Genomic DNA, 15447 nt, shown 5'->3' on the forward strand with positions numbered 1-15447 from the left:
TTTCTCTCTGCATGGATTCTATATGATGCAAGTGTTTTTTTTCATTATTTTTTTTACACAGTGCCTCTAGAACTTTCTATACACATTGTTGTGGTGCAGGCAATCTTTAAAAGAAGGCTATTATCAAAACAATTATTTTCCATAAATTTAGATGTGTCATATGTGTTACCAATCTTATTTATCTTGGAATGTTTAATGTGCAATTAAGTACAAAGGATCATTGTTCCTCCTTCATATCCCTATCCTCTCTCAAGGTCCTTAAACCAACTCTGGCAATACACTAGCTTGCTTTGCAGTTCGAAGCGATCACGCCCCTACACGCAGCCTTCGTCTAAATGATATCATTTTGACTGTACGCCTGCGCCGCCAACTCGCGGGGCGGCTCACCACACCTGCTTTACTGCGCAAGCGCACCGGCTGCCAGCCGTACTACATTCCCCGGCAGGCTGTGTTTGTGAGTCCCGGATGAGGCCTGTCCCGGGTAGCTGGAGGTAAGTGCCTTCGGGTTTGTGGATTTAGGACTGTCCGCGGTGGGCTGCTCCGCTCACCCGCTCGGCGGGTGTCTGTTCCTTGCCGAAGTCCGATTCTTGACGCCGGTATTGGGGGTATTATGCTGAAAGCGAACGGAACAAGTGAAGGTGCGTCGGTTCCGGGAACGGGAAGTAAGAAGTCGAAACTAAAGTTGGAGTGAAGGAAGGATGGTGGGACGGGGAGAGTTGGAGCCGGGGTGGGGGGGGGGGGGGGAGGGTACGCTGGGGTGTGCCAAGTAACCTTGGCCATATGTAGTTAGACGACTTGAATGTGGGAGACTGTGTCAAGTTTGGAAGAAGCTAATTCAAGATTGTTTAATGTCATTTCCTGCACTCAAGTGTGAGGAGAACGAGATATTTGTTACTCCGGATCCGATCCAGCGCAAAAAAAATAAAAGTATAATAATTATAATAATAAAACACGCAATATGTAATAAAGTTGTATTGGGTGTGGCGAATTTGCGGGGGAGGAGTTTACTGAATTAGGAATGGGAGATGGATGGGATCTGAGGTAAGAGAAAGAGGTGGTGTAACAGAAAGAGAAAACCAAACTGGGTTGGCGAACAATGTTGATGGGTTGAGGATAAAAGGACAGGCAGTATTGTTCACCGAGATCGGCGGAAAGGGGGAGAAGGGAGAGAATACCTTTACTTAATTCTGAGCTTTGTGTGGTTCTTTTGTTGCAGCTGTTTCTTGTGAAAGCTTTGTTCAATTATTTAGCTGACCTGCTTACAATATGAATTTAAAAATTCATGTTGGGATATAATTAATAGTTCCTAATGCAAGTTATTGCCCATGTACTTCAAATACATTGAACAGGGACCTGAGTGAAAAAATCTGCTTGACTTCATTTGATGATATTTCATTTATCGATCACCAATCAGGATTGAGTCAGATAAATTTCAACTTACTGAAATTTGGTTCAGCAGTAGCCATTTTACAAATTGCAAACTTTCAAAAAGTATGAATTGCTACTCAAAATAGAAATGAAATGAGAGATACTTTCAAATTCACCTGCTGTTCAAATAATAATGTAAAGTTAACACCTCTGGTAAAACAAAAGTGGTTTTCAACTCTAATAGCTACATGTTTGAAAGTTTTATTTCTGAGAAAATGGTCCACCATGTTTGTCTTTTAATTTGTTGAACACCAAATCAACTGTCAGCAACTTTTGACTCCTAATTGCTTTGCAGCTGATTGTGATTGGATTGAAGCCAGTCAGAGTTGAGCTGAGTGATTGCTGGATACTGTGAAGTTGTTTTAACATCTGTTAATTTTTTGTTAACAGAGTGTGACCTTCATACTGTATGAATAATGCAGACTATAAAATGCGTGGTGGTTGGAGATGGTGCAGTTGGGAAGACCTGCCTTCTCATTAGTTACACAACAAATGCTTTTCCTGCAGAATATGTTCCCACTGTATTTGACAACTATAGTGCACAGATGACTGTTGATGGACGAACTGTAAGCCTGAACCTTTGGGATACAGCAGGGCAGGAAGAGTATGACCGTCTTCGCACTCTATCTTACCCACAGAGTAATGTCTTCATCATATGTTTTTCCGTTGCTAGTCCTTCTTCCTTTGCCAATGTTCGCCATAAATGGCAACCAGAAGTTTTACACCACTGCCCAAATGTTCCCATACTTTTGGTTGGTACGAAGAAAGATTTAAGGAGTGATCCTGAAACCGTAAAAAAGCTCAAGGAGCAAAGCCTTTCCCCGACATCGTTTCAACAGGGAGTAAACTTGGCTAAACAGATTAGAGCGGTCAAGTACCTGGAATGTTCAGCACTCAATCAGGAGGGCATCAGAGAGGTGTTTGTGGAGGCTGTGAGAGCAGTCCTTTATCCTCACAGAAAAAAGAAAAACAAAAATTGTGTACTTTTGTAGCCCAAATACACGAACATTGTGGTTGCACATAGATTGAAAGCCATGGATCGACTGTGTTTTGGATTGCATTGTGGTGTTACGCAAGGATCTTGCACAAAACAAGCTTGTATGACTGAAACTGGAAATTGTTGAAATGCTGCTTTATTGGCTGGGTGTTATTTTTACAGAAATGCAGGCCTTTAATGAGATATGATATAATGGCACTGGACTTTCTAGCTTGCAATTAAATGTCCTCTTGTTCCTGAGCTAAGCTAAATTGATTGCCTTCTAACAGCCACTTTAAAGATTTTTTTCAGATTCTTAATTCTGTTAAATTAATAGCTTTACTCACAACTATCTTTTTTTTTGAGATGTAACGGTTTAGCAGCAAACTTGTTTTGATCACTTTAAACAAATGGCAATTTTTTTCTGCTATTGCTCAGGTTTCAAATAGCTGATGCTGGCTTTCACAACTACATTGGTTTATAAGCAGAGCATATTTCTCACATTGGCACTAGTATGAAATTATAAATTATAAGCATACATTTCAATGTAAAATCCTGAACTAATACTTACTACAGTTTACTGTTATAAACATGAAACACAATCCTTGCTGTCTGCATTGGCACTGTCAAGACTTGGTGAAACACCTACTAAGTTTGACATTAGTCAAAAAGCAACAAAGTTTAAATATCAGATTTCAAATGGGTGAAATTAAAATCACATTTCAATTCTATGCAACTAAATGTCCCAAATGCATTTTGGTACAAAAATATTAGTGGTAACCTTCACTGGGTGTTGTTCAGGAATTTTTGGTTGGTGACCATTTTCATACATGCAGCTCCAATCGCACAAAAACAAATTAAGTTTGACCAATACTTATATTGCACAAGTGCAAGATCTGGCAAGGTACGAATTCTAGAATCAACCTGCTGCAGCGTGAATTTGCAGGTGTTTCAGCGCATTGCAGATGGTACTGACATAGGATGAAAGGGAAAATGAGAAATTACTGACATTTGCCGATGTGTGGGGGAAGATGGCTAATATGAATTATCTTAGATCAAGTCTGAACAGTTTATATTGCATCACTTCTACATATGGTGGTACGTTTGGTGCACAATTCTTGTTCTTTGAAGTAAACTCAGATGTGACTAACATAACATTAAATCTGGTAGTTGTGGAACAGTGATATTCAGCTTGAATTAATTTTTTTTTTTAGTTAAAAGAATATTTGTGTTGAGGGATTCTTTGATCTGTTCTTAGTTCAGTCTGTGGGATACCCTAATGGCATCATTTAGCAGAAAGATGACCAAAAGTGAGCCAACCTGAATGGATCAGTGTAGGCAATTTAACTGTCTTAACATTTTGTTTTTGGTGTGCATGATCAAGGCAAGATAGGGAAATACTGCTTTCTACATTAAGATTGCCAAATAAACACCTAGAAAGCGGTTTGCTCCAAAGACATTTCAAACTCTAACCTTAAATGTAACTTTGAAATTCTGTTGTATGTTTAAAACAAAATTTAATTTATCCCATCTTCTTCTCTAGAGGAAATTTGCTGGTTTTTTATTGCAGTATTAGATTCTCATTGTATTAGATTCTCATTTCAAAATGGCCCAGTCCTTTGTTTTACAAAGCTGTATATTTGGGGTCCAATAATTAACTTTTGCTATTGTTATTGATACAGTGAAGCAAACACAAAGAAAAATGTTGCCAGTCTGAGTGGAATTAAAGAATAAAATCCTTTTTTTTGGTTTTGTCATTATCATGCTTTTCACTACGCTGTAACCATGATGGGAAATGCTATTACTATGCACTAGAAACCTGAGTCATGTTTTTAGAAAAAAAATGTAAATTAGGACTGCATTGTTTTGAAATGATTTATTAAAAATTGTACTGCTGAAATAAAATTTAATTTTCATTCATAATTGAGTTGTGTAACTTTCTGAACTGTGGATAACTGCCTTATTAAGTTTTAAAAATCTAAAATGTTTTATATTCAAGTGTTTGCATAATTGCAGTAGCTTATAGTGATCTGTTTTTTTATCAGCCCATAGCAAATGACCTAATTTTACAAATTATTCACAACAAAATGCAATTACTGTGCCTTTGTTCCTGAATTTGTGATGTTGTCTTTCAGTTTTAGACAAAACCTCAACTTTGTGGTCACACTTGGATCAACTGTTTCAGTCTCAGTCAGATATTTAACTACACTGCAAGTGCACTGATACATTGTAACTACACCTACATCTGTTCCTTATCTGATAAATGGGGGTTTAACAATCTTGATGTTACTCTCCTCGATCCTACTATGAACTTCTAATTTCCCCAACTTTTTTCTCTAACAGAATTATTAACAAAAACTTGTGAAAACAAACCCCATGTCAATGGATATTTCAATTGATTCATTCCCATTTAAGGTTGCTTGTTCCTTATAACTAAAGCCACTAACCAAGCACGTAACTAATCACTTACACTTTTGCTATGCAAACTACAGGCTTTATTTTTAAAGAACATTTATTTTGTAGTTTGCCTTCTTTACTAATCTGCCACTATAAAATTTAAGACTGCAGTAAAAAAAATTATCTAAGTATTGTACAAATATATTCACCACTTAAATTAAAATGGTTGAAGGTTTATTATCACCTTTGCAATCTTAGATATGAGTAATCAATGTAGTACTTGCCAATGATGCTTGCCTCTCTAAGCACAATCAAACAAAATTGCCTCAAATGCATCTTATTAAATAAATATGGTAGATGCATTTAGTGAATATTGGCCACCATGGTAGTGTAGTATTTCAGGCGACATCATTACAGTTCGGAGTTCAATTCTGCTGGTGTTCTCTACGGTGTCTCGGTACATCCTCCCCATGGAATGCATGGGTTTTCCCCGGGTGCTCCAGTTTCTTCCCACAGTCCAAAGACGTACAGGGTAGGTTAACTGGTCATTGTAAATTGTCCCTGTGATTAGGTTAGGGTTAATCATGGTGGTGGCATTGCTGGGGTGGTGTGGGTAGAAGAAACTTAAAATATTAAAGTCAACCATGAAATTAATTATTTCAGATATGGATTCTAAAGAAATAGACTATAAATTGTTACAAGAAAGTGAAATACATGTTATTGCTTGGTACATTAATGGGGAGTTCGGTTAAAGACATGAGTGCAATTTCCTATGTTTTGGAATATGTTTAAATTTGGAATACAAGTCCAATTTTTTAAATGCATGTGACAGTTCATTTTATATGTTAAAAGATTGCATACAGGGAGGTTTTTTTTTTGGTATGAGAAAACCACTCATCTATACACCTGAGAAAAGTACTTGTACAGATTGAAGCTGGTAATGGGAAAGATATGACATCAACCTATTCTGGTACAGAATGTGATATTAGCAAACCCACATAAGTGTTGCACTGAATGGATTTCAATGTTGTATCACTAAAAAGGGAAACTTCTACACTTTAATGCAGGACTGAAACCTTCTGTTTAATGTTTGTAACTGTATATCTGTCACGTGATAGTCAGGAAATAATATGCCTGATCAATATTTAAAGCCTCTGATACAGAAGCTAATTTTAGGTGCTTTAATAAGGTCCCACCTAAGAGGTTAGAGTGGAAATTTAAAGCAAATAGGGTTAGGTAGTAAGAATTGATTGGCAGACAGGAAACAAAGAATAAAGGGGTCTGCTTCAAAAGGACAGGCACATTATTGGATGCAAAAGGATCAGTGCCTGGGAAAATGTATATCAGTAACTTGAATAAGGTTATTGTCTCAGCTTTAACTGCCTCAGGTTGCAGATGAATTGAAGCTGGGTGAGGTAGACCGAGTAAAGGGTGCAAAGAAGCCCAGTGTGAGTTAGACAAGTAGGGTGAATGGGCAATCGTGTGGAAGATACAATGCAATGTGGGTAAAGGCAAGTTCAAGTTTAATTATTCAATCATAAGGGCATAGAATATCAATAGTACAAAAAGTGGGAAAACGATAGTACAAGTCCCTGAGTGACATGGACTGAAGACTGTTGGCACATGGGATGTTGTCCTGGAGCCAGGTTTCTGCAAAAACAAGTATGCAACAGTTCCTCTGAGTCAGCTGCAGATGAATGCAATCTAGCATGTCTTCCAGGAAGTGAATGCTGAAGAGTCAGCATTGATTCCAGTTCTCCCACTGCCCGTGGTGCCTCCTCCCCTGGATGGTTGTAATGGGTGATACTGGCGCATGAGGGACAATTCCATGCAGCAACCAAGGTCACACAATTCCCTTGCTGTCAGTCTCACCAATGAACTGCATCTGCAGTATTTTATATTACCAAAGTCTAACAGGATCTTGCGATAACAAAAATGTTTCAGACACATTTATACCACTTTCTAAACCTGGAAAGAGTGCTGCAGCCAAGCATGCCACCATCTTACCAGAACAGGTTGTCTACTTTGCTTCTAAATATAGGAAGACATAAGAATGGCAATTGGGAAAAGAGAAGATGTAGGAAGCAGTTAGGAAGGCAAAAGCTGTGTTGGCTTTTGCTTAGGAGCAAAAATGTCTTTCTATACCTGTACAGGACATGGTGAGACCTCTACCTAGAATTTTGTGTGCTATGTTAGCCTCCTTTCCATGACACAAATTCAACAAAGATTTACTAAGACTGATCTATGGGATGGAAGGACTGCTATCTGAAGAGAAATTGATCAGGTTTGATCCAAATTCACTACAGTACAGAAGAATAAGAATAATAGAAACCTATAAAATTCTAATTGGAGTAGACACATGAGATATAGGGAGGATGTTCCCACTAGCTACAGTGACTATAACAAGGAGTATGTCATTTAAATTGAGAACAGGAAAAAGAACCTCATTCTCCAACACAGCATTGTAGTGGATAAAATATTAACTTTCTTTAATCATAATAACTTATAGAGCACCTTTCATGCAAATGATATGGTTCAAAATGCTTTACAATGGGATAAAGTACAAATATGAAAATAAAAGATGACATGTTAGTTAAAAGCAAGGTTAAATAAGTCAGTTTTGAGCTGGAGTTAAAAGTATCAGTGGAGTCTGCATCACTTACAGGTATTGAGTTCCACTGTTCAGGAACATAGTTCCAAAAAGCTGACCTGCGAGTTACCTTTTGAGGGAGATCGTTTAACAGACTGACAGAGAAAGACCTGAGAGCTTGAGCAGGATTACAAAAACGAAAGCAATTCTGATGTGCTCTGGTTCATTGAGGGCCATTGAGAGCTTTAAAAACAAGTAAGGGAAATTTAAAATCAATTCTAATAGGTAAGCCAATGCAGAGTAGCTGGGATGGGAGTGAGATGCCCCCTCTTTGTGGTTTTAATTAAAAGTCCAGCAGTGGCATTCTGAATGAGTTGAAATTTGTCAATAGATTGCTTCAGAAGCCAGTAAAAAGTGCATTGCAGTAATCTAATCTATTCGATATAAAGACATAAATTAATTTTTCAGCATCATTACATGACAGAAACAAAAATTCTTTTAAGTTCAGAAATTCTGTGGTCAGTTTCTTCATATGGGATTTAGTTACTTCTGATTTTACAAGGGGAGCCAAGTTCCCAAATGTATCAAAAGGTTTATCTCTTTTGGCTTTGGGACTAACCAAAAGTGTTTCAATTCTATCTTCATTCGATGTTAGGAAATTATTTCTTGTTCATTTGTTTATTGCAGCCATACCAGAAGTCAGGGAAGGTGGGATGTTATCATCATCAGGCTCAACCGAGAGATACAATTGCATGTCATCTGTATAACTGTGAAAATTAAGTTTATGCTCTCTAATGATGTCTCCTCAACAGAGCATGAATAAGGAGAAGAATAGGGACCAAGACAGCTTCCTGGGCAACACCAACAAATACCTTGTATCTCAGGAAATTGGTCTCCAATACAGGCAGTTTTTTTTCCCCACTCTGAGATATGAGTGAAACCAATTAAGAGCATTACCAGAGAGGCCAGCCCAGGCAATCTTGGAGAACGTTTTAGATTAGATTTAGACTATGAGGACACGCAGTCCTCTTTTATTGTCATTTAGTAATGCGTGCATTAAGAAATGATACAATGTTCCTCCAGAATGATATCACAGAAACACAAGACAAACCAAGACTGAAAAACTGACAAAAACCACATAATTATAACATATAGTTACAATAGTGCAAAGTCCCATCATCTTACGCAGACAGTAGAAGGAAGAAAAACTCTCCCTGCCATGAGCTTCCAGCACCGCAAACTTGCCGATGCAGCATTCTGGAAGCACCCGACCATAGCCGACTCTTGAGTCTGTCCGAAAACTTCGAGCCTCCGACACCAAGCACCATCTCTGCCAAGCACTTTGACCCCGGCCCCGTCAACAGGCAATAGGCAAAGCTGAGGATTTGGGGCCTTCCCCTCCAGAGATTCTCGATCGCACAGTGGCAGCGGCAGCGAAGCGGGCATTTCGGAAGTTTCTCCAGATGTTCCTCCGTGCTCTGTCGGCCGTCTCCATCAAATCAGGATTGTGCACAGTACCGACTTCACAAATACGATATCATTTCGGAGCGGCTGCGCGCACTGCGTCGCACCACCATCTTCTCCCCTCCTTTTGTGGTCAGTTGTGACAAAGGCAGCACTTGGATCTAGGAGAATTAGAAATCAGACAATGTTGACATCAGTGCTGAGCCTAAAGTCACTGACAATTTTGAGAAGGGCCGTCTCCCTTAGGGTTTGCAGTAAAACCTGACTGACATTTTTCTAGAATATTGTTCTCATTCAGAAAATTGGTGAGTTGGTTGAAAGTGACTTTCTCAAGAATCTTGCCCAGGAAGGGAAGATTTGATTTTGGCCTGTGGGTAACTAGTACCTCACTATCAAGCTTTAACTTTTTAAATAGAGGTTTGACAGCCACAATTCTGAAGGCATCTGGAAAAACTCCAGTTTCAAAGGATGTGTTAATTTTTATAACAGATTTGAAAGCGCTGTTAAAAGAGCCTTTAAAAATGTGGTAGCAACAGGATTGAGACAAAGTAGATGTTACAATCTTAGAGTTCTGAATTGGAAATCCTTGTAAGCTGTGACATGGTTGCTGTCTTTCTGGGGTTAGCTATAGAGACCACTAATATTTGTAGCTATACTCTCCCTAATGGGAGTACTTTTGATTAAATTTAAAATATTGTGAATTCCTCAAATTTTGTGGCAGATGTTTGACTGAGAACATTGTTTGGGGCAGGGTTCTACAGTTCATTTATAGTCGAGAACAATATTAGACCATAAGACATAGGAGCAGAATTAGGCCATTCAGCCCATCGAGCCTGCTCCACCATTCCATCATGGCTGATCCCAGATCCCACTCAACCCCACACACCTGCCTTCTCGCGATGACCTGGCCAATCAGGAAACGATCAACTTCCGCCTTAAATATACCCACAGACTTGACCTCCATAGCAGTCTATGACAGAGCATTCCACTGATTTACTACTCTAGCTAAAAAATTCCTCCTTACCTCTGTTCTAAAGAGTCACCCCTCAATTTTGAGGCTGTGCCCTCTAGTTCTGGATCCCCCACAATAGGAAACATCATTTTCATTCTTGAATCACCGCTATATCTGAAATAATCTTGGAAGAATGGACTGTTCTTGCAGAGCATAATAGCAGCGTTAAAGTAGGCTTGTCTTTCCTTGAAAATATTATGGTGAACTTCTAATCCATTTTACCTCCATTTTCCCTCAGCTACTCTGCATGATATCTTAAGCTCTCTTTATCCACAGATGCTTCCTGATTTGCTGGTGTTTTAAATGTTGCTTTTTTTCAAATTTCCAGTTTCTGCAATTTTTGATTACTATTTCAATGTACTGAAGTAGATGATCTGCCATGATCATGAATGGTGGAGTAACCTTAAAGTGCTGAAATACCTATTTCTCCCATTTTCTTCATTTCTCTGTAATCGTACAACTGTCACTTGAAATCCAGAAGGAAGTGTTGTGTCTATGCAACGTTATAAGTTCTGAAAATGGATACTATTTTTAGGGGCTTTCCAATTGATTATACTCCAAATCAGCTTGTAGCTGATGGATAACTGAAATACTGTTTTGGCTCTTCAACCTAGGGACTTTATTTTTAGTATTGTTAAGTGAATGTCTGGATTAGTACAGCAGAGGATGTTTAATAAAATACAGGTCTCTATAGAAGCACAAGTGATATGAAGGTGCCATGATCCAGTTTTCTGACAACGTAATTCTTGTCAATGGAAAAATCGAATTGCCTTTTTCCATTCACTTCACATAATTGTATCAATTATTTTCACAATGGAATCTATCATCAGCAGATTACATATAATTGGAATATTATCATCCGGAAATATTAATGGTTGAGACTGCAATATGGAAAGAAGTGACTAATCACAATTTGCCTGTTAGTGTATTTGACCATTATCCGTGTAATGTCTCTAATCTGTTTACCAAATCAAATGGACTCAATTATGAAATCTGAAATATTTATAGGAAATGCAGAAATTACTCAGCAGTTCACATAACATCTGTGGGGAGCAAAATGTAATGCCTTGAGCTTGATCTTTCTTCAAAACAAGCTTTTTGTTTTCCAAAAATTGCAAATAAGTATTAAGATGGAGAGAACAAAGGGTGTCTCTCTGAGCAGGTATAAACAAAAAGAACTGAAGTAGTGAGATGAGGAAGAGTGGTGAAAACTTATTATGTGCAAATTATATGAAGGAGCTGTTAAAAACCATGGAGATAAATGAAAATAGGGGTTAAAAATGCTGCAGCTATGAGATATAAAACAATGGACTTGCCAGTTACCGTAGGCTGTATCACACAATTTCTTCATTATTTTTCTCTTTTCTCATTCGTCTCCATCTATTTACATTTCTTCCAGAGAGGTTATTAAAAAGCCTTTGTCATTCTCTCTCAGATGACATCACCATTATTTGCATCATTTGGTTTCTACTGGTTTTGATTTTATCACAGTCATTTGTTATATACAGCCCTCCCCTCTCCCAGCAAACTAAAATAAGTTTGCATTTCTTAGTTTTAATTAAATGTCATTAACCTGAAATATTAATTGCTTCGATCTGTCAGGATTTACCTGAGCTGCTGAACGTTTTAAATATTTTATGTATTTATCACATTATAGACCTTAAACTTGTAAAGAGTCACCTTTTGGTCAACCAAAAGAAAGGACAAAGTTGCCTTTATTCCTCCAGCTTGTCAAAAAATGTTGAGCCACTAATGATCTCATGTGCTCTTCCACAGGAATACTGTTACGAAATGGAGAAAAATAATCATGGGAAAGACGGGGTAAAAATTGTATTGTAGTATACTACACTGCTCTTAAAATAAATTAATACTGTACTAGAATTTAGCTCAATATTGAAAGCTATGAATTTTTTTAAAGGCTGTTAATATTCAATAAAGCTTTGGGACTGTGATTTCACTTGAAAATTCAAAGTAAATTTATTATCAAGGTACATACCATATACAACCCGAGATTCATTTTCTTACAGGCTTTCGTATTAAAAACAAAGAAACCCAAGAGAATCAATGAAAAAAACGTATGCAACATGACAAACAACTAAAATGCAAAAGACAACAAACTTCAAATTCAAAAAAATATAGAGAACATGAGATGAAGAGTCCTTAAAAGTGAATTCATTGATTATGGGAGAAGTTCAGTGTTGGGGTGAGTGAAGTTATCCCTTTTGGTTTTAGAGCCTGATGGTTGAGGGGTAGTAACCATTCTGAACTTGGTGGTATGGGTCCAGATGCTCCTGTACCTCCTTCCAGATGGCAGCAGTGAGAAGAGAGCATGGCCTGCGTGGTTGGAGTCTTTGATGATGGATGCTACTTTCCTGTGCCTGTGCTCCTTGTAGATGTACTTAATGGTGGGGAGGACTTGATCCGTGATGGACTGGGCTGTATCTATTATTTTTTGGAGGTTATTCCATAGCAGAGAGTGATGCAACCAGTTAATAAACTCCACCACACATCTCTCGAAGTTTGTCAAAGTTTTAGATATCATGCTGAATCTTTGCAAACTTCTAAGGAAGCAGAGATGCTGCCATGCTTTCTTCATAGTTGCATTTAGTTGCTGGGCCCAGGACAGATCCTCTGAAATGATAACACTGAGGAATTTAAAGTTACTGACCCTGTCCACCTCTGATCATCTGATGAGGACTGGCTCATGGTCCCCCGGTTCTCCTGTGGTCAACAAGCAACTCCTAGGACTTGCTGTCATTGAGTGAGAGATCATTGTTACGGCATCACACAGCCAGATTTTCAATCTCCCTCCTATATGCTAATTTTTCACCACCTTTGATTCTGCCAACAATAGTGGTGTCATCACCTACCGGGGTTTCATCACCTAAGTTACAGAGAAAGGTTGAACAAGTTGGGTCTTTATTCTTTGGAATGTAGAAGGTTGAGGGGGGACTTGATAGTGGTATTTAAAATTATGAGGAAGATAGATAGAGTTGACGTGGATAGGCTTTTTCCATTGAGAGTGGGGGAGATTCAAACAAGAGGACATGAGTTGAGAGTTAAAGGGCAAAAGTTTAGGGGTAACATGAGAAGCAACTTCTTTACTCAGAGAGTGGTAGCTGTGTGGAATGATCTTCCAGCAGAAGTTGTCATTTAAAGTTAAATCGGACAGGAAAGGAACGGAGGGTTATGGGCTGAGTGCAGGTCGGTGGGACTAGGTGAGAGTAAGAGTTCGGCACGGACTGGAAGGGCTGAGATGGCCTATTTCCGTGCTGTAATTGTTATATGGTTATATCAGCAAACTTAAATAATGTATTGGAGCTGTGCTTAGCTTCACAGTCATATATACGAGGGGTGATTGATAAGTTTGTGGCCTAAGGTAGAAGGAGTCAATTTTAGAAAACCTAGCACATTTATTTTTCAACATAGTCCCCTCCTACATGTACACACTTAGTGCAGCAGTCGTGGAGCATACTGATCCCTTCTTTGTAGAAGTGGTCCACAGCAGGGGTGATCGATATGTTCGTGGCCTAAGGTAGAAGATGAGCTATTAACTTAAAACTTTCTGCATTATCATTCAAAGAGCTGAACTGCATGTGCATGTAACAAGAGTACCTTGGACCTCCAGGTGGTCCACAGATAAGTTTGTGGCCTTAGGTAGAAGGAGGTGAGTTATACAGCTGTCATTACATGCACGCGCAGGTCAATTCTTTGAGTGAAAATGCAGAAAGTTTGAAGTTAATAGCTCATCTCCTTCTACCTTAGGCCACGAACTTATCAATCACCCCTGCTGTGGACCACTTCTGGAGGTCCAAGACGGCGACTTCTACAAAGAAGGGATCCGTATGCTCCATGACCGCTGGACTAAGTGTGTAAACGTAGGAAAAATAAATGTGCTAGGTTTTCTAAAATTGACTCCTTCTACATTAGGCCACGAACTTATCAGTCACCCCTCGTATAAACCAAGTAGAGCAGGGTCTAAGCACACAGCCTGGTGGTGCATCTGTGCAGAAGGTGTTTGTGGAGGAGATATTACTGGCGATCCGAACTAGTGGGGGCCTGCAACTGAGAAAATCGAGGATCCAGTTGCACAAGGAGGTATTAAGGCCTAGATATTGGAGCTTTCAGATTTAGCTTTGAGGGGATGATTGAATGCCAAGCTATAGTCAATAAAGAGCATCCCAATGATGCATCTTCAGTGTCCAGATGTTCCAGGGTTGAGTGAAGAGCCTATGCTGTTGTTCTATTGTGACAGCAGGCAAAGCAGAGCAGATCCAAGTCACCCCTCCAGGAGGAGTTGATATATTTCATCACCAACCCTTCGAAACACTTAATGACAGTGGATGTAAGTGCTGCTGTATTACTGTTATTGCAGCAGCTTACTATGTTCTATGTGAGAACCCTTGTAATTGAAGCCTGCTTGAAGCAGATGGGTACCTCACACTGCCAAAGTGAGAGCTTAAAGATATCAGTGAACGCTGCAGTCAGTTGATCAGCACAGGTCTTCAGTGCTCAACCTGGGCTAAATGCTTTCTGTAGATCACCCTACAGAAGGATGCTCTCATATCGTCCGCAGGGACTGAAGTCGCAGGGTCATCAGGGGCTGTGGGAGTTCATGGAGGTGCCTCCATGTATTGTCAGTCAAAGTGAGCAGAAAAGGCATTGAGCTCATCTGGGAGTGAAGCCTTGTTGTCACATATGTCTCTTGGTTTTACTCTGTTGGAGGTGATAGCTTTCACTATCACGGCTATCGAGCACCCTTCTGTGATTCCAGTTTGGTCTGGAATTCGCATGCGAGATGGCTTATTGGTGGTTGTACTGGATCACTTGTATTTGATCACCAGACCCGAATGCCACTGATCTGGCCCTCAGTAGAAGGCAGATTCTTTGGTTCATCCTACTGATTTTTGTTTGTTGCATCCTGTAGGGTTAATTTTTAATTTTAAAAAAATCTAGAATCTCTGAGTCAGAGATGACCATGGATATTGCAACCTAGCTGTCTAGATACGCAAGCCTGGGCAGCATGATATGGAGAGCAGGCTGTTACCAATGAGGCAAGCTCCCCCTCTCTACGCACCTGAACCCAAAGGAACGGCACAGACTGAAACAGTTTGGTACAGCAGCATCGCAGAAGTTGCTAGTCAACATTGACCTCAATGCAGGACTGCCTTAAGGACCCCAGCTCCAGATTTTTCCCTCAGGGTTTAGTCCTGAAGCCTTCCCTTTTAGTTGGTATAGCTGCAGGGCAGCGGAGGTTTGAGATCAGAGTTTTCCTCCTTGATGAGCTGCCAGCCACGGCTGCCGAACCCCATCTGCCCGATGCAACCGGTTTTAAGGCACCAGTAAACTGCCTTTGCCCCTTTCTTCAGTAGAAACAATTCTGCCAGGCTTAGTAACTAAGCCACACATGAAGGCCAGGAGCTGGACTTGGTTGTCAGAGGTTATTTGAGGTGCACACCATTGGGAGCATTTAATAGGTAGTGGGAACTTGTCCCCATTATCAGCCCAGGCTTTAACAACCTTAAAGAACCTCTAGAATCCAAATCACATTTATTATCACTGTGTTTGTTAATTTTCAGC

The 15447-nt window shown here is 39.5% G+C and overlaps 1 protein-coding gene across 3 annotated transcripts; it reads left to right on the plus strand.

Annotated features, from left to right (window-relative positions):
* Positions 1 to 383: 383 nt before the first annotated feature.
* On the plus strand, positions 384 to 4321 carry LOC140204214 (rho-related GTP-binding protein RhoG-like). Of its 3 annotated transcripts, none has more exons than XM_072270734.1 (2): positions 384 to 491; positions 1819 to 4321. In XM_072270734.1, the coding sequence occupies exon 2, from the start codon at positions 1845 to 1847 to the stop codon at positions 2418 to 2420; it is 576 nt and encodes a 191-aa protein (XP_072126835.1). In that variant the 5' UTR covers positions 384 to 491; positions 1819 to 1844; the 3' UTR covers positions 2421 to 4321. The 3 variants fall into 3 exon arrangements, with proteins under 3 accessions (XP_072126835.1, XP_072126837.1, XP_072126836.1); XM_072270736.1 differs by lacking the exon at positions 384 to 491 and adding an exon at positions 498 to 662; XM_072270735.1 differs by lacking the exon at positions 384 to 491 and adding an exon at positions 498 to 638.
* Positions 4322 to 15447: the final 11126 nt, after the last annotated feature.

The sequence above is a fragment of the Mobula birostris genome, chromosome 10 (genome assembly GCF_030028105.1).
Source record: "Mobula birostris isolate sMobBir1 chromosome 10, sMobBir1.hap1, whole genome shotgun sequence".
Classification (NCBI taxonomy): Eukaryota; Metazoa; Chordata; class Chondrichthyes; order Myliobatiformes; family Myliobatidae; genus Mobula; species Mobula birostris.